At 41.9% G+C, this 23,626-nt stretch overlaps 1 protein-coding gene across 1 annotated transcript in view; it reads left to right on the top strand.

Moving 5' to 3' along the window:
* Window positions 1–270: 270 nt before the first annotated feature.
* The window catches only part of PI4K2A (phosphatidylinositol 4-kinase type 2 alpha), a 240,615-nt gene continuing 217,259 nt past the window's right edge, over window positions 271–23,626 (top strand). Inside the window, exon 1 of the mRNA XM_086922620.1 lies at window positions 271–811. Coding sequence (XP_086778746.1) covers window positions 407–811 — 405 coding nt within the window. The 5' untranslated portion in view covers window positions 271–406. The remainder of the gene's footprint in view (window positions 812–23,626) is intronic.

The raw sequence follows: 23,626 nt of genomic DNA, 5'->3' as shown, positions 1-23,626 counted from the left end.
CAATTCTAATAGCTCTACCTATAATATTGCCGGGACCATTGCATTGTAAATGCTTGTTCTTTAAATTGCTGTTATAATAAAGAGAAGAAAGGACTGCGTAATCCTCGCCTCCGTCCTGCATAGAATTGGAGCCTCCGGTCCCGACATAAAATTGTGTGGGTCCGCCTTTCAAAACTGCAGACATTTTAGAACCAGGCATATTTCAAAGCTCGCATTAGCAAGTCCGACCCCCTTCCCCTATAGTCCTCTTTCTTGGTCGCTGGTGGGATTGGCGTGCTGCCGGGAACCCGGAAGCGCTGCGGATGTTGACGATGGATCAGCTGACGTCTGTCAGGTGACAGCTTCCAGTCATCGCTCCGGAGTGCAGGGTCTGCAGACTGACCTGCAGAGATTCCCCGTCGGGGCCATGGACGAGACCAGCCCGCTCGTGTCCCCCGTGCGGGATGTGCCTGAGCCGGGCTTCCAGTCCTGCGCCTCGCCCCCTGCGGCATCAGGCGCGGCGGGCCGCTTCCCTGCCATCCCGGGGGTGGTTGTGCGGGTCCCTGCTGCCCAGGTACAGACTCCAGCCCCATCGGCAGCCGTAGGTCCATCGCCACCCGCCTCTCCCAGCGGGGAGAGGCAACCCCTGCTTGACCGATCCCAGGCCCGGCTACAAGCGGCTCAGGAGCAGCGGGAGCGGAATGACTTCCCGGAGGACCCCGAGTTCGCCGACGTAGTGAGGCGGTCGGAGGCGGCGATCGAGCGCGGCATCTTCCCCGAGAGGATCTACCAGGGCTCCAGCGGGAGCTACTTCGTAAAGGACCCGCAGGGGGTGAGTGTGGGACGCACCGATTGCCCGCAAGGGATAACATAATGGGACATAATGAATTATACAGCTACATCGCATGGGGGAGTGGGGTACCGAGACACAATGAAAATCATTGAGAGTAGTTGCTCATGTAGGGTCAGTATGGGCAGCCTACGGCAGTAAAACTCTGAAAACTCCCATGAGAATCTGATTCCCCACTTATGGAAATCAGTTGTCTTTGTGAATCCTACCCTATATGATGCCGATTGGAGCGATGTCTCTAAGAGCATCAGATTTGGATAGCATATTGATATTTCTTTTGGTAGTATTGAGCGGTGAAGAATGATGCCTGAGTTTGGGTTTGGAATGAGAGGCGAATGAGTGGGTCACCATTTTCTCTCTCATTTCGTTACATTAACACGTTAGGAATACAGATGCAAGCTGGGAGGAAGGGGGTAGCTAGGGAAAACGTGCGTTCACAAGGCCAATTGGTTTAGCTTTTTGCTAAGGAAATTGTTTAATAATTAGTTGGACAGCATAGTGTGTTGCCATCGGCTGGATTATAAAGATAAGTACATAATGACTCAATGTCCTGACCTTCAACCGTATTGAGTTTGAGAGAATCGCCTATTGCTGAACATTTTGCACTACGGAAGTAAGCTAAAAGAAGAATGGTATGAAAAGGATTTGGAAGGTGAAGTGGTGAACTTAAGAGGCATACACAGTAAAACGTTGCTTAGCAGATGCTTTTGACAAGTTTCCTGTGTCTCTGTTGCGCAGCTCTTTGAAAGGCTGTGGGTGCTAATGTTCTCTGAAAAAAAAGCTATACGTTTTGATGGTATGATTGTTATGACACCAACAAAACATATTATTGTACAGGAGCGATCCTCAATAACAATGTGTTTTAGACAGTATAAAACATTTAAACAGTATGCACCAAATAAAAAAATCAGCAATTAAAGAGAATCTTGGCTGCAAAATTACAGCAAAAAAATATACTATCAGTTGTAGTATAGATGTCTTATTGTAGTCTACCAAACTGATTACTTGATGCCATTGTCACCTAAACTTAATGACACACACAAATAGGACTCTGTAACCATCCTCGAAATGCTGTGTCATTATTGAACAGACAGCCAAGCAATGGCAGACTGTAAAAATCACACAAAAAGCAATGGCTTAAAGACACAGACTCAAAATCCACCCTCTGTGCACTTAATCTTTTTGCTCTTTTTTTTTTTGAACAATTGATAGCGAGAGGTCTTCTCATCAGTCAAAGCTGCAACCAGCATTGCAAAGCCAGTAGGTCTCGCCGTTGGGACCTACTAACTTTGCCAAAGGTTTTTAGTCATCATGTTAAGCATTTTTGCGCTTGTGCAGCAATCACTAAAGTAAAACAAAATAAAGTTTATGATGCAGCTACCCCTGTCATTTTTAATTGTCTACGAAAAGACAAGGTACTTTTTTTTTTTTTTTACCGGAAAACAAGTGAGCACCTGTTTTTTTTAAATGTTATAGTGGTTGGAAACAACACGAGAGGGTCAGCAACAACACAGGAGGTAAGGGTATTGGGAAAGCAATACAGGCATAGGTGGGGAAGCAGCACTGAGGGCGCATGTGTTGGCGTAGAAAAGCAAACGGGCAAGAGAGCAATGTGGAGTGTGGGCAGAGAAAAGCAAATAGGCGAGGGAGCCCAGCATGGAGCTGGGGGGAGAAGAGACGAAAAAGCAATGGGGGGGAGGAGTACAAATGGGCAAATGCATCACAGAGGGGGCAAGGAGAAGAATACAGGCAGGAAAGAGCAAAACAGAGCATGGAGGGGAGAAGAGATGAACCTGAGGGAGACGGCAGGAAAACACATGCACTCTCATGGAGTCTCAAGACAAAAGAAAAAAAGTAGTTCCCTAAAAGTGAGCAGGAAAAGATACAAGTAAGTTGGTGATGTTCCAGGGGGTGACACACAAGATGAATAAGGCAAGTTATCCAGCAAGATGCTGTCAAATGAGTCACAGTAAAGCCAACCAGTGGTAAACAATGGACGGGCTATAATCCCCTCTGTTTTTGGTTGTCCCAGAATATTTTTTGCACGACCAGACAGCTGTGATGTCTGGTAGGTTTGACCTAAAAAGGGGGGGTTCAAGCTCAGATTTGTGTTAGTTGCAAGCATTCAGAAGTTTATTATAAAAGTTGAAAGAAAAAAGCAATATGGGTTTACAGCATATATTTTTTCAATGGTGTTTAACAGAATTAGGCCCAAAACATTCCCACATTTTCTTGGATGTGAATTCAGCCAAAATTAACATTGTTAAAAAGTTTGAGAATGATTACCTATTCATATTCATTCCATATTGTGATCTTGCTCAGACGTGAGCAAGTGTGGAATGTGGGCTGGATGAATGTTCTACAACTAGTAAGGGGGCTATTGCTCCGCCCAGGTCTTGCGTGCATGAACAGAACACTCATTCCAGGAAGCAGAGTCCCTGTTTGCGGATGGCCAACTCCTCTAGCTCGACCGCTTAGCAGAGGAAAGCGGGCTCCTGCACGCACAATTATTCCTACACAGACAATTTGTCTTGGATTGTAAACCAACCTGGGATCTGTTCAGGGGGATCCTGCAACACACCCTGTATGTACTCCACACCATCCTAACCATGGGTTCAAGGCGTCACCTTGTCACATGGATATACAAAGTTATCTGGGAACTTACGGCCATACCGCTTACCAAACTTAGGCTGAAATGGAAGGAGGAATTTGTGCATTTACTACACGAAAAGGAGTGACAAACCACCTTGGAACACTCTAAAAAAGTGTCACTTAACGCGTGCTTCTAAAACATAAATAATTACCCCGAGTGTTGGTATTATTTTAGGATGGTAGAACAGCATTGTTCATAGCTTTTGAGCAGGGTCTGCTGGCAAGGATATCTTTCTCTAAGAAATACTAGAGTGAAAACTATATTTGCACCTGTTTATATTGAACTTTGTGTGTGGATGCATTAGCTGGGTCTCAAGGAATTTCTGCACACTTTGTACATGTACAGAAACTAAGAATGTTGAGGTTGCCTTTTTTGTGTGCAGGGTGTATGCATTGCACCACAGCAAACCGTGTCACACCTTGGCCATTTTGCCCATTGATTCTTATGTTTTATGCACATCATGCAGAGGCTAACACACCCGCTCCTTTTCTAAAGCTACAATGAAAACTGGCTATTGGGTAGAGTCAGCAATACTGTTTTGAGAAGTAAACGTAACCATTGCACGTAAGTCATAAGTGATCTAATTGTCCTGTGGTTCAGAAGGGAGCTGAAGACCCACTTCTTCAGATAACACTTCATCTCAGCATGAGAAGAAATACAATCACATTTCGTATCTCAGGACCTCATCATTGTTTAGTGCTCTGTTGCTCTCCAGGTAGGTTTGTCATACACAAAGACCCATATTTATATACATATGTAAAGTATTTTTAACAAAGAGGAAACAGGTCTTGATGTACTTTTCCCTGGGTGCAGAAGGAAAACACTTGTTTGATCACATTCTTGTATCACAGCATGAAGACGAGGTGAAATGAATTGAGTACATAGAAGGTTGGTTGTCGTTTTGAAGCATTATTAGTTAAAACAGTGGTTCCCAAACTTTTTAGAACCAGGGGCACTTTTTCGAATGACAGATGTTCACGTTCCACCTAGCTTTAGTGGCAATGACCCGGGCGATTTCTTAATGTAACAAATGCACAGTGCAATAGCGCACTCTCCATTAAAGACACATTTTCTACTAAATTTCCACCATAATTGCACAGACGTAGTTTTACTGCTCAAACTATATTGCACACAAATGACAATATGTGGAAACCAGGTTTCAGTAAATATTTATCATTTGTGCATCACCAAGTAAAGTGTCTTGATTTGTTTGATCCTATTAAAATGTTTGTTTCCATCACATTTCAGAATTACACCAAAAATGTGCTTCAGTCTTTGCTTTTCTAACCGCTGAATATGTGCAGTTCATTTACAGGTATTTATATTTTGTTGTTACAAACCAAGATCGTCACATAATTCACTTTACTTTTCCTGACTGTAAATGAGCAGAGTTTGTAAACACCAATCCCCATTTTAAAAAACATAAAACCACAAAAACGGCAATTAGCCAGAAGACATAGCCTGACATTTGACCTCTGTCTTGTGAAACTCAGCAGCAGTGGCAAGGTAAATACAGGATTACAAATCATCTTTATTTATTCCTTGGACTTTTGCCACCCACAGTTTGGGAAACACTGAAAAAAAGACAGTTGTTTCACTGGAGTGTTTCAAGACCCAGAGTTCGTATCCAATACCAGACTTAGTACATGCAGTGGTTCACTGAGTCATGCACTAGGTTTTTCTGAATGGCTCATTAGGATATAATGACTGGTGGTGTCTTAGCAGCAATAAATCCTGGCAGCAGGCGTGTTAATATTCCTAGCTGGCAGCTAAAGAGAGGTCCTTGTGACATTTGTCCTATGTGTAGAACCTTGTGTGCTATCTATGAGTTTGTCGCCCTTGGATACAATATTAAAAGACTGCGTAGAAGTGGTTGGAGATTCTTTGGGAGAATTGCATTGGTCTGCAGCGTTTAATCCGAATTGTTTTTGTGAATTTCTTTCCTTTTACCATATATGAAAGATATGATGACATCTTTAAGTAGTTTAGAGTTCTTCTTTACCCCTTGCTGTAACTGGATTTCCAACTCTAGATAGGAATTCCAATTCTGGACAATGGTCAATAAACTTTGTGTTTCTGCTTCCATATTCCAGACACTGATGCATTCACTTTTCGGATGCTCCGAAGGTGTTGAAATCTCCCAATAAATGCTGATTCCATTTCTCAAGAGTAGTTTAACTTTTAAGGCAAATAGCTGTTCATTTTTTGAAAGAGCAAGTATATTTCTGTGTCATGTAACCAGCATAAAAGCATCAAATCCAAGCTATGTCAGGTAACATCTTAATTGATGCCTACCACGAGAACAATGAACCACTCCCCTTTTCCCCGGTATCTATTAATTGTATCCTAAATTATTGAAGATTTTGCTGCCAAGGCAGAATCTTTATGTTCATTTTTGCAGAAAGATTTCTAATTTGTCTGATGTGACAAATGACTTATTCCATTAAGGAAGACCTCATCTTTTCGTCACCTTTGCAATTTGTTAGTGGAAAATAGCAGCCCTAATTGACTTTAGATGCTAATTGAGTTCCGTGTTGTATTTTCACAGTTTGAGGTAAAGTATTACCTCTCCTGCCTGATGGCGTGAAGCTGAATGTATCTTTTTGTTGATCAGGGGTAAAAATGTTTATCTGTGCAGTATTGGGAATTGTTTTTTTTTTTTTTCACTTGCGTACGTCGGATTTAGCGAGAAAAATATTATCAAGAGTGCTGTGTGTGTACTTATCATTTTTCTTAGGCACCTGTATCTGAGGAGGAGAAGCATAGTGGGATAGAAGCCAAACCTGCTGCCAGCTTGCTTTAGTAGTGGTAGGTGGGTTTTGAGTAGGGTCTGTTACAGTAGAACAATGTATGGTGAGGGATTGAAGATGTTCTTTATGATTACATCAAAGAGTTTGTGGTCAGGGGCTGGTCCCAGAAGTAATTGTTGAATGTTAACTAGCAGCTTGCATGTAAAGTTAGCCAAGATTTGTTACCTGACAAAAGAATGTGTTATAAGAAATTAGAGGACGGTTGATTTATGCGGTTTTTGTTATTAGGTCTCGCCTGAGCCAGCGTATGCGCTGTTCGGAGAGACATTTTGTAAGCAGGTTTTCGCAGTGCTACCACAGGCTTTTGGTGGCCTCAAGTTTGCGTGCATGTGTGAGTGCACACGCGCAGCCGCCATCTTTCTTTCCTCCTGGCACTGTCTGGACGCGATCAGTTTCTCTTTCGCATTCCACACAACTCCCTTTCATGGCCGCACGTCACAAACATTACCGGCTTGTTTCATACTGCACTTCAACCCACAATTGTTGTTGCCGCTAAACGTTCTAATTGAAATGAGGTTATATTTCCCTAATTATCAGTAATCCGCGTATCGACCTCGGAATGATGAAAATCAGATTTCGTATTATCTTTTGAACTTGTCAGCCAAGAGCATTCAATTTCACAGGCCTCTTAAGTACTTGGCGGCTCCGCTGGTTTTGCTTGATTTAGCCAGCTTTATTTGACAAGAAACCTGTCCCAGAGACTGATGGATAGAGATTAATTCTTGTTCGCTGCAGGCTGCTTCAAAGTCTCAGCACTCCTTCAGGATGCAAATATCAAAATAAAAGCAGAAAGAACAATTATCATTTAGAAGGATCAGCAGGCAGGAATTCCTTTTATACAGCAGAGCTATTTTTCGACCAAACAGTTTTCAGTTGTTTCTGAAACAGCAGTGCTATTGCTATTGTAACAACATTAAGGAATTTAGCAGCAGGATTCCATCGATCAGACGTCCCTCATTGATGACACAGCCGAGGAGATTTTGTTGCACAACTCGGTGACGTCACAGCTGAGCTATCTCACGTTACATAGGATTCAGTAGGGCATCAGACCTCAGAGACGCCACGCGCTCTCAGTAACCATTAAGACAGCCCAGTAATCCACAAGTAATTGCCTACTGACAATTTCAGCCAGTAGTATTGACTTGAGTTTGTCAATGCTTATTGATTTTGATAACCCCGAGTTAACTGCCACTACTGCGGACAGCGCGCGCTCTCTCTCTCTCTCTCGCCTTTCTGACTGTTTTTCTCTCCTCTCTCCCCTCTTTTCCTCATTCTCTCTGATCTCATCCATTGACACTCATTCTCTACCTTTCAATCAATCTGTTTTTCTACCCCCTCCCTTCTGCCCTCTGTCTTCCATCAGTTCTCATGTTCATACCACTTTTCTGTTGCTTCTTACTTCATCACACCTCTCCCTCCTTCTTTGCTTGTCTCGTCCATCCTAGCTGGCCCTACCCAGCTCATTTCTCTCGTATCTCCTTTTCTCCCCTATTCTGTTTGGGTTCTGGGCGCTGTATTTTCCTTTCTTCTCCAATTACTGTATGCTGTGTGAATTTGTTTATGTTTGCGTGTCTTGGTGCACATTCCTCTATGCACTGGTCCTTTTTGTATTTTCTTTACTCTGTGTGCATCTGTCCCTGGGTGTTACTGAGGACATCCTCCTGTGCGACAGTTACTGTGTGTGTTCTTGTCCCTGTGTGCAGTTTTTTTTATTGTTTGCATGTCCGTGCGTGTGTTTCTATATGTATTGATCCTTATGTATTTTCTTTCTGTGCAAGAGCCTGTCCCTGTGTGTGCATGTGTGCATCCCTCTGTGTCGCTCTTATTGTGTGTGTTCTTGTCTCTGTGTGCATTCATTGCGTGTCTCCTTCGATGCACCTGTCTGGGTCTATAGGTATGTGCCATTGTCTGATTTCCTGTTTGCTGGTACTCTTATTTGTCCGTGTCCATCCTGTGTGTGGCTGTTTTTTTTTTTGTCCATCCCTATTTGCCTGCCGTGTGTTTGTGTATGTAATGATGTCCCTATTATTGTCTCATTTGTGCTTGCAAGCGTCTCTGCAGTGTTGTTTGCCCCTGTGTAAGTGTCCTTGCTTGTTTGTGTTTGTGTGTTTACATCTATGACTTTGTTCCTGATTGTATGTGGATGTGTCCTTGTTTATGAATGTAAGTTTATTTTCCTGTGTTCGTTCACCGTTTGTCTACATGTTTTCTTGTCTACGTTCCTGTGTGTCTGTCATTGTGTGTGGTTATTTATATCCTTATATACTTGTTTCTGTGTTTGCCAGTTTCTGTGTGTGTGTGCATTCTTGTGCTTCTGTTTGTGTGATGACGTGAACTTTCTTTTGCTCTGCGTGTGTCCTATATGTGTTGTTGCATTTCTCATCAGAAACTTGGCAACATTCACAGGGTCCGTTCCTTTAAACCTTTTCCACACATAAATCTGGATCGCTCGTGGGAAAATTGCAAAATGTGCTCCCAGGATCCCTAGCCACAAAGTCAGAATCTGCAGAGGTTTCGGTACAGAAATGTACACTGCGGCTGCACAGTATTAACTACGTGTTTGAAATGCTGCCAGTAGTGGCACCGAGTGCACGAGAAGTGCCGGTTCCCAGCTGCACTTTTGCTGGTATTCACCAATATGTGCTATGTCTTTCCCACTCTTCCGCCTAGTACTGAGTTCACTCCAATCACAAGTAGGGCAGGAACAAAGCTCCCAACTATTGTAAGTGGGTCTGAGAAAAATAAGTCTTACCATGTAAATTGTGTTCTATTTAAGGAAAAAAGGGGATTTAACCTAAGGCTACACCATAGATTTTCCTTGATGACTTCTCACGCTAGCAGTGTTGTTGACTGTTCATCTAACAGGCAGTCTGTGACAATCACACATTTACTGGGCGTGTGCATGGGGATTCTGGATAGAGTGTAAGGAGGGGGCCATCTGCATATGTTGCAAACGTATGACTAGGTCTGCGGAGGCTTCAGACAGTCAGGGGTGTGGAATTTAATAAAATATCCACTTGTCCATGGGGCAAGTTGCTCCACAAATCTGTATGTCCTGTAACAAAATCCACTTGTCCATTTTGTGCCATGTAATGCGGCCAAAAATATTATCGCAGCAATCTTATTACCTAAGATCTCTGATATAGCCTATCTGATTATGCCAGGCTCATACCATAGTGGGATTTGAATACTAGCCATTCCCTTATGTTGCCATGTTTCTGCAGATCTACATACTGGGACTGAAGGTGGTGGTAAGCAATAGTTCCAGGGTTGGAATGCCCTTTTGAGTCTTTGCAAACCTACTAACTTGCATGTTTTAAGAATTTTCACCAACTCTTCTCTAATCTTTTTCCATACTGAGACAGCTTGGATATTAACTCCTGACCATGGCAGATGTGAAACTTCTTCCAGGGTTGGGAAAAAAGGGAGGGAAAGTAAACTTGCAAACACTTAGATTTTCGAATGAGCAAATCTACACACGCAGATTTGCTCATGCTAAAATGCAGTTCACAAATATTTTCTAGGAGTACTATTTCCTGGCCTACTTCTGTAACTTTTTGTGAATTCACAAACTTGTATATCTGCACTTAATTCAAGGACATATACCATGGGGACACTTTTGAGACTTTCTTTTAATAATTGGGCACGTAATTAGGTCTGGCAATAACCATGGCCTTTTGCGTTTATTAAAATTCCACCTCTCTCTGTCCGTCTATCAGCTGGCTTCACCGTGAGTGACAGCATTCTGCTCTTTCACATGGAGCATATCGGCACACAAAGTAGTTTTGTTCAGTGATAGGAACTACTGTGGCAATGTGTGCTTTTTGAGCCCAAAACTGTTTTTGCTTTTGCCAATGTTAGTTATAATGGTGAGGGCCAGGCAGCTCCCACACCAATTTGGTTTTACAAAAAACCATGCCAAACCAAGTCAGACATTGACAAAACCAAAACGCTGACCATCAATTTCAGATCTTCTGGCTTTGCCAATGCTTGTTTATTTTTATGTTTCTCATAATCTTATTGAAATTGTTTACACTGGTTTTCCATTATGAATATCTGTGGGATATGCTAGCATACATAAACACATTTTACTAAATGATGTTGCAAAGAATTGGTACTTAACATTTTACAGTAGTTTAGCCAAATGTTTTTTTCCTACTTGGATTTTTGTGAACATTTCATTTTGAAAGCAAAGACTCTTCAAGCTTGCCTTCAAACCTCTGCAAATATTTGCATCTAATCAGAGAGCATTCTGGGAGCCTTATATATAGCCTCACATTGCTAAACTTTGAAAATGTGTCTACACATTTTTATACTGCAACCACTGTCAGTAGTACAGTCCAAGCTTACAACATTTACTTAGAGCTCTCACCCTAATAATAAAGCCTTTGCATAAATGAACCATAAATACAATTTTGAACAGCATTTAAACATGGACCCAAATATTAGCTTAACTGCAGACATTGCTTTTCCCTGATCCATAATGTGTAAAGAGTTTGTGTTGTCTGGGGTTAGGCCTACTTGCCCCAAGGACAAAATACACATTACAACTTGTTGCCCTTGACCCCAAACAATATGTCCTGGGCGTCTGGCTATATGAATTCCACATCCCTGGACAGTGCTGTGATGCTCAAGCTATCACGACTGGTACCCCTCCTATATGACTCCCGGTGGCTCACACCCGTAGAAAGGAAACCATCAGACTAGAGACAAACAAGTGTAACAAAAAAAACAAGCATTGGCATAGCCAATAGGTCTAGACTTTGGGACCTTATAAGTGTTTAGCCATGCAACAGTTGATGTTGTTGCGCCAAGGATATTGTGCTGCATATCTAAATTCTTATAAGGTCCCAAAAGCGTGAAATAGTGGCTATGCCAATGCTTGTTTAAATTGGGACAAGCAGAACATGTAGGAGTAATGGTTCTAAGAATATATGGATATTTCTTTGCTGGTGACCCGCAATAGATCGCGTGGATGGGTATTGTGAAGTATATGCTTTGGAGAGAGGAAAGCAAACTAGTGAGAAAGAAAGGGTAATAACATGAGGATGGTTGTTGTTGCTGAGTTGATCTTTAGGTGGTAATTGCCTTCCAATATGTTAGGCATACAAATGTCTGAAAGTGTGTATATGAATGTATATTTCACCGGCAGCCAGTGTAAGGTCTTTTTGGTTTAGCTCACGGAGTCAAATTTTCTTGATTAACAGACTAATCTGACAGCAACGTTGTGAATTCTTTGCAGTTTGTTAGTGATACTATCCGGCAGTCCAAAGTAAGGATCTTGTAGTAGTCTATTGTAGACATGGTGCATGCTGTAACTAGGTGGATATGATATCTAAAACCAGAAGAAGCAAGTCGGAAGCAATATAAAAAGAGTACCCTTTGCATCAGTGTTTACACAGCTTAATACATTGGAGAGAGAACTCTTGTGAGTGAACTTTTCTAGTACCCTCTTTCAAGAAGATTGGTAGGTCGAGCAAGTGACTGGGGATTCTAGTTGGTTTTATAAAATAACCTTTGCCCACCAGTACTACTGGTGGCATGCTTCATCGTCGGGTCCTCACCTGATACACCTGGTGTGTATGGGTGGGCTCGATGCTGTCGATTAGCGAAGCTCTTTTTCTAAGGGATCTGGAGTTAAAATTACCTTCAGGTTTTTCTATTTATTTGGTGATTTGTTTTATTCAGGGTACCTTCGGCAACGTTAAAAACACAGAGAGATGTCCTAAGGGTGTCCAATGTACCCCAACATCTAAAGACGACCTGTTTCAGCCAATATAATCACCGGATAAGGTCGTATGGCTTTCTTCATGACCCAGGTTGATAAGCATTTAGGGATCTTTTCTGTGCCTGACACTGTGTAGGCTAATTAGCTGTGACAATTACACTTGCTCTACTTAATACATGCCAGTACAAACCACACCAATACGACTTCCCTTTGTATTGTATATTTATCAGGTATTTATAAAGCTTCATAGGGTCTTAGATGTGAGCGGACCGTGTAGTCACACTTTCCTCAAAAGTTCGTGCCAGCCAGCGTACCTAACTCCAAGGCCTACATATTTGTGGGCCTGATATTCTTGTGATAGAAAGTCAAAGGCTTTATGGAAAACATAGCGAGAAACCATAACCAAATAAACCAGGCATCGCAATACAGCACAGCATAACACCTGACCAAACGGATCAGCAATTAAAATACATAAATGTAAAAGGTGTCCTGCCCTGCGGTGGGGGAATCATTTTGCCCCATAAAACCCATATTTTAATATGTTTGTGGGGACAAACCCTAGATCCGTAAATATATTCCTTTGCCGTGGCACTCCAGTCTATGAAAGACTTTTTTTTCAGTACCTTAAAGTATTGGAGGCAGTTAAATACTTCTTGATTAATTTGCAGATTGAATTTGGGGCTGGAGTCTAAAATGATTTCTACTGATTTGAATGCCTTGGCAGGATGGTGCAGGCAACCCATTGAATTTATCCAGGTGGTATGAGTCAGGGTGTCATTATTTTTCCCTACTCAGAGAATTTCAGTCTTGCAGGCGTTCAGTTTGAGAACATTGTTTGCCATCAGCCTTGAACTGTTGAAAGGTAGTTAATCAGCTTTAGTGAAGATAGGCACGATGTCTGATTTAGCCATATTATTAACTGGGTGACATGCACATAGCTAATAGCATTAAAGCCAAATGATATAATCTGTTTTGCTAGAGGCCAAACATATACATTAAAGTGCATGGAGACTGTGATGAGTCCTATGGAACTCCACAATTGCCTGGGAAAGCTGACACAGTTTCAGGGTGGTCACTTAAACATATTGAAAACCATTTGAGAATAACGTCACCACTGCCTATCTCCAATATCACCTGTATCAAAAGCTGCTGAGGTCTTTAAGAATGATTACAGTGGAGTCACTCGGATCTAAAATCATTCTGGCCTCTTCTGCTAAGACCAAAGCCGATTATGTACCTCTCCCGGGACGGAATCCCAACTGCCAGGCATCAAGACAGTTAAAGTCTTTCAGAAATCTCACTAGTTGTTTGCCTTCCATGTTTTCATTGAGTTTCCCCCATACAGGGAATGGAGTTATAACTAATTTCTTACATTCAATGGGTCCCTCACCAAAAGATAATGAATGGTTCATAGTCATTGTAATTATGAGACAGTAACTTTTAGATAAAAATGAAGGAAGGATATGGGGCAAATATCGCTCTGGAAGCCTGATTTAATGGTTTTAGATGTTAACGTGATCTCCGCTAGGTTAACTGGATTAAACGGGCCCCATTTTACCACTGAAATAGTCTCTTCATAACGGAGAGTTTCACCCAGGAACGAGGACTGTGTGTTCTTTGTTTCCAGATAGATTCCATGAATTTTAGAGATGGAAAAAACAGGCCAATTTATCACAAACATTTTGTGAGAAAGGAGACTTAAGTGATAAACGCTGTGATGTTAAATGAAAGTTAGAGTTCCGAATAATTCTCTGATATAGTTTAGGCCTCAGAAATTTGCTTTTTATTGTCAGCAGATTTGACTACAAGTATTTGTTTGTATATAATTTTAGTTCTTTTTTAGAAAAGGACCAATCTTCCAAGGGGTAGGTCTCTCTCCATTTGTGTTCTAGATGTTTTACTTTTGAACGATGATGCTTTAGGATTTCAGAGATTCATTTGTTTTGAATTTTGTTTAGCTTTGAAATGAAGTTCTTAACAGGAGTGACTATGTCAAGCGCTCTTGTTAAACTTTAGAAAGTTGTTAGATAAACCTTCTTCTAGCATTTTAGTGGATTCGGCAACCTTATTTTAAGCTCCCTACTATTTTTAGGCATAACTGGTGTACATTGATTTAACTTTTTTGCAAAAGATTGTAATGTATTAGGTGGGGTAGATACTGTTTTGTTGCAGATCGGATTTGACCTAGATTATATGCTGCTTCCTATAATGAGTGGTAGATCCCACAGGTAGTAATGGTTTCACAATATTTTATGAATTCTGGGTCTCATACTTTGTCGATTTGTATATTGAAATCAAATACAACTACATTTGGAAGCTGTAGTAGTGCCATACCTATAATATCATACAGTTTTGCAAAGGAGTTTGCATCTTGGTTAGATTTGCAATAAATGACAGAAAAACAGTGGCAAAGGTCTTGCCTATGGCGAGCTGTTGGCCAGTTGGATGGGGATGGACAACGCCTCCGCCCGACTCATCCTCGACATCCCCCGACACAGCCACATCACCAGACACCTGAGAGACCTGCACTGGCTCCCCGTCAGCAAGAGAATCACGTTCAGACTCCTCACCCACGCACACAAGGCGCTCCACGACCTGGGCCCCAAGTACCTCAACGACCGAATGACCTTCTACACGCCCACCCGCCAGCTACGATCAACCGGCCTCGCACTCGCCACCGTACCACGCATCCGCAGAGCCACCGCCGGAGGAAGATCCTTCTCCTACATGGCAGCCAAGACGTGGAACTCCCTCCCCACCCACCTCCGGCGAACCCAAGACCATCTCGCCTTCAGGAAGCAGCTCAAGACCTGGCTGTTCGAGCAGTAAATTTCCCCTCCCCCAGCGCCTTGAGACCCTCCCGGGTGAGTAGTGCGCTATATAAATGACGTGATTGATTGATTGATTGAAGGGCTGGTGGGAGTTAACAGGATGGTAAAAAATGTGCTATGAAGTGGCCATTGCTGCCCACGTCATAGTGCTTTTCATCCCCTTTATGCTAGCTGGACAAGATGGGAATAAGAAACATGTATGGGGCGATGGTGGGAGGGGAATAAGAAACATGACCCGGGGGGGAGGGGAATAAGAAACGCAGACCGGGCCAGAGGGGAGGGGAGGGGAATAAGAAACCCAGACTTCGAATACAAAACACTGATGGAGGTGGGGTAGAAGGTGAAGAAGCCTCACGGATGGGGGGGGGGGTAGTTGGTTGGGGGAAGAAGCAATACAGATGGGTTGGCTGGGAGGGGAAGAAGCAGCACAGCGGGGTGGTTGGGAGTGGAAGAAGCAACCTGGACGGGGGTTAGGAAGGAACAAAGCAACATGGAGGAGGGTGGGAGGGGTAGAAGCAATACAGACAAGGGAGGTACGAGGGTAAAGAAGCAACATGGCTGGGGGTTAGGTGAGGAAGATGCAAGGAAAAATAGCACCTCAATCACAGCACCAGTAGGAGAAGGACACTAATCCATATGAAGCAATGTGGTCTGTGCTTCTTCCGGAAGAAGAGGAAGTGAAGCTGGCTGCTGCCACGCAATTTGAAAGCAGCAAAAGAGAGTGACAGTGAAACCCATGAATGGTAAGCAATAGGTGGACTCTAGACTCCATAATATCGTTCGCAAGTGAAAGCACTTATGCAGTGGAAACCTAAAAATTACTGGAACACTTCAGCGGAGAGCAAGCAGTGAATAAGAGTGCCTCCATATGGTCGCATGTGTAGGCTTTAATACCTTTAAAAAGAAGACTTTAAGTACAACTACTTCCCCTCCTCTTTGGTGAGTACGATTTGATAACCAAATACAAAAAATTTCAGGGATTGTATTGGCTAATACGGGGTTAGAACTATCATTTAGCCAAGTTTTAGTTATGAAAAATACCCAGGCGTTCTCTTGAATAAGCTCATATACTTTGTTCCTGTGTGCTGAGAGCGAGCACACTTTAAGGTGTGCCCCTTTTAAATTTGGTTGAGAAGATCCTACTTTTTTAACAAGTGTAGTGGGAGCAATAATGGTCACTTCAACATTACATTTTCCTTCTGTGAGAAGGGGTGTTCAAACCATAGAGCCATATGCCCTATTGTTGGTTCAGGGAGGTGACAGGAAAAAGATCATAGTGGGGTGATGTTTTTTGAAGAGTGGTGTAACCTTCCTTGAGGTTTCATGCTGGATTTCGACAGACTGGCAGAATGCCGTGAGGGCTAAGTGCATATGGGCTTGCCTTTGGTGCGTCTGCTGCATGCGCTTACTGTGCAACCGCGCAGCATATGTATTTAAATTAGATCTGGTGAGTCTTACACGCGCTGCAGGACACAGGGCTGATAAAGACTAGAACATTGCCTGTGCTGACTGAATTAGTCTGGTGTATATTCACCAAAGATGGTGAATGGCAGATCCAATCAATTCACCTAGTTGTAAAAATGCGAGTGTAATGAGGCTCCTTAACCTCTCCGCAGAACAAACATGTGGACCTGGTTGCTGGGACCGAAGCAGGCCCATAAAATTAGTTACTGAAAAGTCTAAAGATAATCCCTGGAAAACTGTTACATTCACTCACACTCCCTATTCTAAGTAACTGGTCAGAAACTATTTTATACCGTTCACAGACTTTTATTAAAAACATACATATAGAGAAAATTCATTACACCATACAATTCATAAATAAAATCAATTTGTGCACACAATAAAAAGCAACATTAAAAAGTATTCATAAACATATACAGATGAGGTAGGGAGAGAGACAATTTTTTACAAATGCTAAAGTGTCAACATATTCAAAAATAAGTAGGAACAATATATTAATCTAAGGCAAGAGATGTTTCCTATGAACCAAAACAGAAACTAAAACCCCTAATGTAAGCAAAGTACCTATGTCTGTTAATGATCATAAGATTCGAAAGCCCTATTTACATATTCATATATATCCTATATGACAGTACGCCTGATGTTAGGAATTTCCTGGGCTTGAATTCTACAAAACAAGAAATGCGTCGACGCGTTTCGGTGTATTGCCCTTGGATGTTGGCACACCTTCTTCAGGACAGTTCAAGATGGCTAGGGGTTTAAAATATGGTATCCTTCCTGTGTGTAGAAAAGGATTAATCAGTACATTGGAATTGTCTTATTTAAGTACATTTTTAACATCTAGGGTTCTATTCGTACCATGTGTACACCATTCTAACAAACACTCTAGGTCTATGTAAATCCTCCATTACCTTCCATTTATTGTCAACCCTCCCGTGAAGCTAGACTTGCCTTTAAAGTTGGTTTCTAGCTTTTGTGTTACAACCTCCGTTATAACCTAGTTTGTGACCAGTTTTTCCATAGATGTACTCAATCCCACCATTCACACCATAGTTACTGACCTTGACTAGAAAGGCTCATATATATAATATGAGAGTCGTATCCACGTGGTGTTGGATATTATACTTGATCTTCTCTTTGAGGAGTAAAATCTGATGGTAAAATGCACATGGGATAGTGTTATCACTATGAGGATTCTATATGTTCCTCTGAATAAATCCCTTATAATATGATAACATTTCTGGCTAAAGGGATACGGTCTTCCTGTTACCTTAAGGAGTTTAGCTTTCCCTTGCTTCTCGATGGAACGTTGTCTAAAATTTTTGGCGCTGATTCAGGCCTTCTGGATCATAGGACTTGCAGGTGTTCCTTGTATTACTTAGTCCAATGGAGCCCCTATATATGATAATACCGACATTTACTTTAGAGTAAGTATGACCTATAGTCATTTCTGCCCCGTTATCACCCTGTAGGTGTATACATACCTCCAAAAGTCAGGGGATTCCTCCTTCCCGTGGTTTACTTTTCTTTATTTCACTCCCATTCCACTCTGGATAATGGTAACGGGATATGTAGTAGCACTAGTTTAATCTGTATGGGGAGCAAATTGCAATTTGTAACCCACATTTTTAAATGTTACCTCTGATTAGTTTTTAGATTTTAGTTCTAGTTTATTATATTTATTTTTTTTAAATTCAGACTGTGTATGGAATATACTATCCATTAATACCTGTTACCCCCTTATTAAACAGCCAGTGTTCTGGGTAAGTTTCACTATTTAATTCTATCTACTAATGACATCCTATTACTAACTCCCTTTTCTGGCATAAGTGTTGCTAGTCTTGTTATTGTAACTTATCCTCTATGTATTTTAAGTGGGTTAAGCTATGTAGAGTGCCTAGTATTTTCAAAGGGTTAAGTCTTGTAAAATCCCCATTGATATCAGAGGTGGCGCATCCACCATTATTCTATTGAGGCTCATCAGCACGCTCGTACTGACGCTCGTTTTGGGGTTTGAATTGGTAATATCCCCCGTGTCCCCTGCTAACAAGCAGTCCTCCCATTGGCAAAAGGATTAACCCTTAGGGACTATCGGGAAAGAACCACAGACGCTATCTTGCGCGCCTCGTGAAAATAATACGGGGCAGAGGAACCTGTTTTCCACGCCATGAAAACGAAAACGAAAAAAGAACAGTCAACGTACGTTCTTTCCGCTTACCTTCGGTCTTGTGCTGTGACACGCAGCCACGGGTACGTCCAGTCCTCTGTTACCTCTCTGCTAGAGTGAGGCTGTGGCGTAGCCGTATATATGTGGATAAACGCCCTTTCTGGTGATTGTTTACAGCTGCGTTTTTTTGGGGGAAGACGCGCATGCGTAGAAGCATGTGGTTTCCTAGCGGACGTGGGCGCCATTGTTAAAAGGTGTAGATAAGCGATTATATTCACCTCAGATAGCAGGAATTGTCGCGCATGCGTGTATGCATGTATTTATCTATCGTAAACCGGCGCCATCGTTAAAGGGTGTAAATAATATCGGGCAAAGTCGGATATATTATTCGAAAGGCAGGAATGGAGTGCCTTTTTTTTGGTAAAGTCATCCCCACAGATTGAAATCCTCTGTTCAGTATTAATTTTCTGAGGACGCTTGGAGGGCATGTAAATAGGGCTTTCGAATCTTATGATCATTAACAGACATAGGTACTTTGCTTACATTAGGGGTTTTAGTTTCTGTTTTGGTTCATAGGAAACATCTCTTGCCTTAGATTAATATATTGTTCCTACTTATTTTTGAATATGTTGACACTTTAGCATTTGTAAAAAATTGTCTCTCTCCTTACCTCATCTGTATATGTTTATGAATACTTTTTAATGTTGCTTTTTATTGTGTGCACAAATTGATTTTATTTATGAATTGTATGGTGTAATGAATTTTCTCTATATGTATGTTTTTAATAAAAGTCTGTGAACGGTATAAAATAGTTTCTGACCAGTTACTTAGAATAGGGAGTGTGAGTGAATGTAACAGTTTTCCAGGGATTATCTTTAGACTTTTCAGTGTCGGCAGTACCCTGTTCCCTGGAACATGTGGGGTCTTCTCTCTTTTTGTTAACCATAAAATTAGTTAAACTGGTAAAGAACTAATAATTAAAAAGTTAAATACAGCATGTTTAAAGTAGATATAAATAGATTGCACACTGAGCCTACTGCACATACTTTACAAATTCCATAATGGCTTTCTTGAAATCCACTGGCAGGCACTACTATTTACTAACCATTGCCCTGCTAGAACCGTCAGTCCAGTTCAGCTTTCTACAGTTCATGACTTTTAATCTGAATTGTGGAGAAACATGCTCTCTGTGGTAGTTCCTTAACTGACCCAGATGCTAGCAACAGGACTGACTGAACTGTCACTCTTGACTTAAAGTTGTCTAGTTATTAATCCCTATTGTAGGCCTCAGACCTGACAGAAAACTACAAATTTCCCAGTCCTGCACGAACTGGACTAGTAGGACCACAGCACACCATGTACAAAACGAATATGTGACTGCAGCATCTTAAGCAGGTCTTAGTCCACAACACGGGCCATAAGTCTTGGAGTTAAAAACAAAAACAAGCATTTGCAATGAAATCGGTCTCGCCTTTGGGACATTATATGTATTTATCTATGCAGCAAATTAGCCTGGGTGCTGAAACATCTACTGTTCTTTAACATCGAGGGAAAGTAAGCACCAAACTGCTTGACAAGCCAGGTATGGGAACACATGGAGAGAAATATTGCCTTTCAGCAAGAAATGGTATAGTCTAAAGCTCTGTTTTTAATATAAAATCAGGGCCTTCGGTGGTCATAATAATGAAAATACGAGATTTAAAGAAAATAATATTGTCTACGGGTGCTAGTGGAAGACAATTTCTATGAACTGGAATCTAGAGAATGCTAAAATGATTCTGGTATTTTACTGACCTCTGCTGGTCGTTTTCTACCAAGAAAGCTAAATAGAGGCAGTTGAGCAGAAAAAAAGTCCCTCAGCAGAAAGCAATTCTGGTATTTTACTGACCTCTACTGGTTGTTTTCTATCAAGACCGTTTAATAGAGGCAGTTGAACAAGCAGAAAGCAATTCTCATATTTTACTGACCTCTACTGGTCGTTTTCTATCAAGACAGTTAAATAGAGGCAGTTGAACAGAAAAAAGTCATTAAGCGGAAGCAGACAATTCCTAGGGATGATCTACCGAGCCCACAAAGTACATACACATATAAGTATAAGTATATACTAAAGTATATACAATAGGTCTTGAATGCTCGACCTAACAAATTACATACACATATAAGTATGTACTAAAGTATATATAAGAGGTCTCGAATGCTCGACCTAATAAGGGGAAACAAACCATGCATCTGGAATTTCCCATCGTCCCTGTTAAAGTTTCAGTACAGCTCTTCTGTTTTTAGGTTTCACTTAAAGCAGCACATGCACGGTCACGTGCGATTATCTCTATTGTTTCTTAAACAAAACTCTAAAAAGAGGATTTTAGCCAGCCCATTACTTATCATTGGTTGGCTTCATTGTCACTCTTATTTTCTTCCTTTTTATTGGTGAGCGCTTGTCAGTGCATATGAGCTTCACTTTGTCTAGGCATGTTTGTCTTCTTTTCTGGAGCATGGGCCAAATACTGATAAATTTTTTGATTAGTGTTCTGTTCCGCTAGGGCTCAGGTTGTGGTGTACCTTTTTGGGGGCTTTTGTTTGCAAGAACACTTAAAGCCATCAGAGCTGAAGCTTGCGCTTCTCGGTAGTTCCAAGAGCTGAACACAAACAACTAGCAGTACTGAAGGTTTGTGGCATGTGACCAATTACTGAAACATATTTTAGCTGCCATTGCTTTTATTGTTGATGAAGGTGTAACACTGTTGCCATACAATATGTATCTCTATGCATTCATGTTTGCTATTTAATTGCTTGTTGGTTACCTCCTTTTATAATTTAGAGGATGTTTTATTCATCATCAGACAAGCACTAATTTCAAAAGGCTTATGTTTCAACTTTACATCTCCACACAGCTAACCCCTGTAATCATCCCTACCTCCCTTTACCCACCTCTAAACCATATTCATATCCCCCTTACCTCCCTTTACTTCAACGTTATCTCCTATGACTTCGACCCACCATTAAACCCTATATTCCCCCTTAATGCCTTTACCTCTGCCCACCCCAAACCCTAATTTCACCCTTACTTCCGTATAGCTCTGCTGATTGCCCAACCCTAACATTGCCCTTACCTCCCTTTACCTCTGCCCCTGAATCCTCAAGTCCCCTTCTTCTTCCTTTACCTCTACCCAACCCAAACCCTCAAGTAACTGTCAACTCCCTTTAACTCTGCCTACCCATGACCCCTCAAGTCACCCTAACTTCCCTTTTGCCTCTTCCCACGGAGCCCTCAAACCACTCTCATATACCTTTAGCTCGACTCAAGTCACCCCTTCTCTTCTCTTTTCCTCATTTCATATATAAAACCAATTTCTTTTTTAAATAGCTTAAAAAGTATGGTATTTAAAACAAAAAAACAACAACTTACCCTTCATGTTAAGGTACTGCGTGGTAAAAGTACAAACACTTACCTGCGTGGTACTTATCTGCGTGGGCATGACTGTGGTTGTAAAGGTCCTGTGTGGGAAAGGTTGTTGCTCCTCAGGCATGACACATCCCCCGTCCCTTCCTCAAACCCTCTCCTTCCATGACCCTATCACCCGCTAAACATTTTGGGGGCTCTGTTGGTTGTTTTATGTCCTTCAGTATGTTTTGAAGGCCCCAACCCCCCACACCCAATACTTTAGGACTCCCTTAAGAGAACGCTGTGGCTTGTGGGGCATTTTGTTTACTTACAGGTGGCAAAGACCCTGCCCACTGCTTACCTTTGGTTAGGTTAATTGCTACTCTAATTTCCTTACTTGTCTTTGGTCAGGGTGTGCCAGCTTTACTTCCTCTTCGTGGTGTTGTCCCTTCCCTTGAGCATGGCCCACGTATTCCTACCCTTGCCCTGTTTCCTTCAACTCCTCTGTTTTTCGAGATACTCTTTCCTTTTACATGCACCCCCTTCCTCCCTCCCTCCTCCCGTATGTTGCTTACCCTGCCTTCTACTACTGCTTAACTTGAGCTTGTGGTTGCAGGTACGACCCACAAGCACCCATTTTTGGTGACCTCACTTATTTTTCCTCAACACGCATTTACTGAGAGCAAGAAAGGGAAAAACCCACACACAGGGGAAAGTAGGAGGAAGAGAAGGACAAGAAACAAAGGAACCTGCTCAAGTGAGATAAATGTGCAGGGAGTGTCTAATAGTGGATTAAAGAGGCATGAGATGGAATCGAGATCACGCAGCCCTGATATTTGATGCGCCGACATTCAATAGAGCCTGGCGCAAGCTTTTGAGCAGGGCTTGGAGCTCTCATTCTTTTTCAAATTAAGCATTGCCCCCAGCCTTGCCCTGTATTGCCTGTTCTGGCTGCTTCTCCACCATTGTTGCTTGTCCCGTCTGTGCCCACCCCACCCTTTTAAATGCCTGCACCCTCCCATCCTGCCAGAAATAAAGCACCCAAAAGTCACCCTAGCTGCAAAGATGGTCTTTTGCTCAGCTCATGCAGGGCCAGCACGGCCAATTTCAGCTTGAACGGATGATATTCAACTTTTTTTTTCTTTGAGAAGACACAGAGTAATCTAATACTAGAAAACTGATCACTTTTCTTCGGTGGGCACCACTGGCCACGTCATAGTGCTATTTCAACATAGCTTTCACCCATGCTGTGCAACAGCCGCACTGCTCTACAGCATGGCTAAAATACATTGACAAAGCAATAGCCCTACAATCTGCGAGATCGATTGCTTTTGCCAATAAGCGTTTCATTTATCTGCAGCCCTCAACTAGCACACATCGTTGTTTTTCAAAAATGCCAATACTATGGCTTTTAATGTTTCCATAATTCTGATTAATTTAATTTTAAAAACCTCTACAATTGTAATGGAGTATTTAGCAGTTCTATAATGCCCAGTTAACCCAGTTCATGATTAAGAAGTAGAAAGCTATTCTACTCATCAAGGTTCCTCATTTGCATGACTTTTACAGATTTCCAAAATACTCCAGCAGGCTTCTGTTATAAGAAAAAACACCTTGTACGTACACTTCTCAAGCTCGAAAAGCTCCATTTAGCACGGTGTTTCTGGATAGACAGACCTGTGTCACTGTACAAAGGGACTTGAACAGTGTCCAACTCTTAGTGGTATGTATTGAGTCTAGTAACTGACCATGCATTGCACTT

Source organism: Lissotriton vulgaris, chromosome 5, assembly GCF_964263255.1.
Source record: "Lissotriton vulgaris chromosome 5, aLisVul1.2, whole genome shotgun sequence".
NCBI lineage: Eukaryota > Metazoa > Chordata > Amphibia > Caudata > Salamandridae > Lissotriton > Lissotriton vulgaris.
This window is presented reverse-complemented; position numbering and strand designations above follow the sequence as displayed.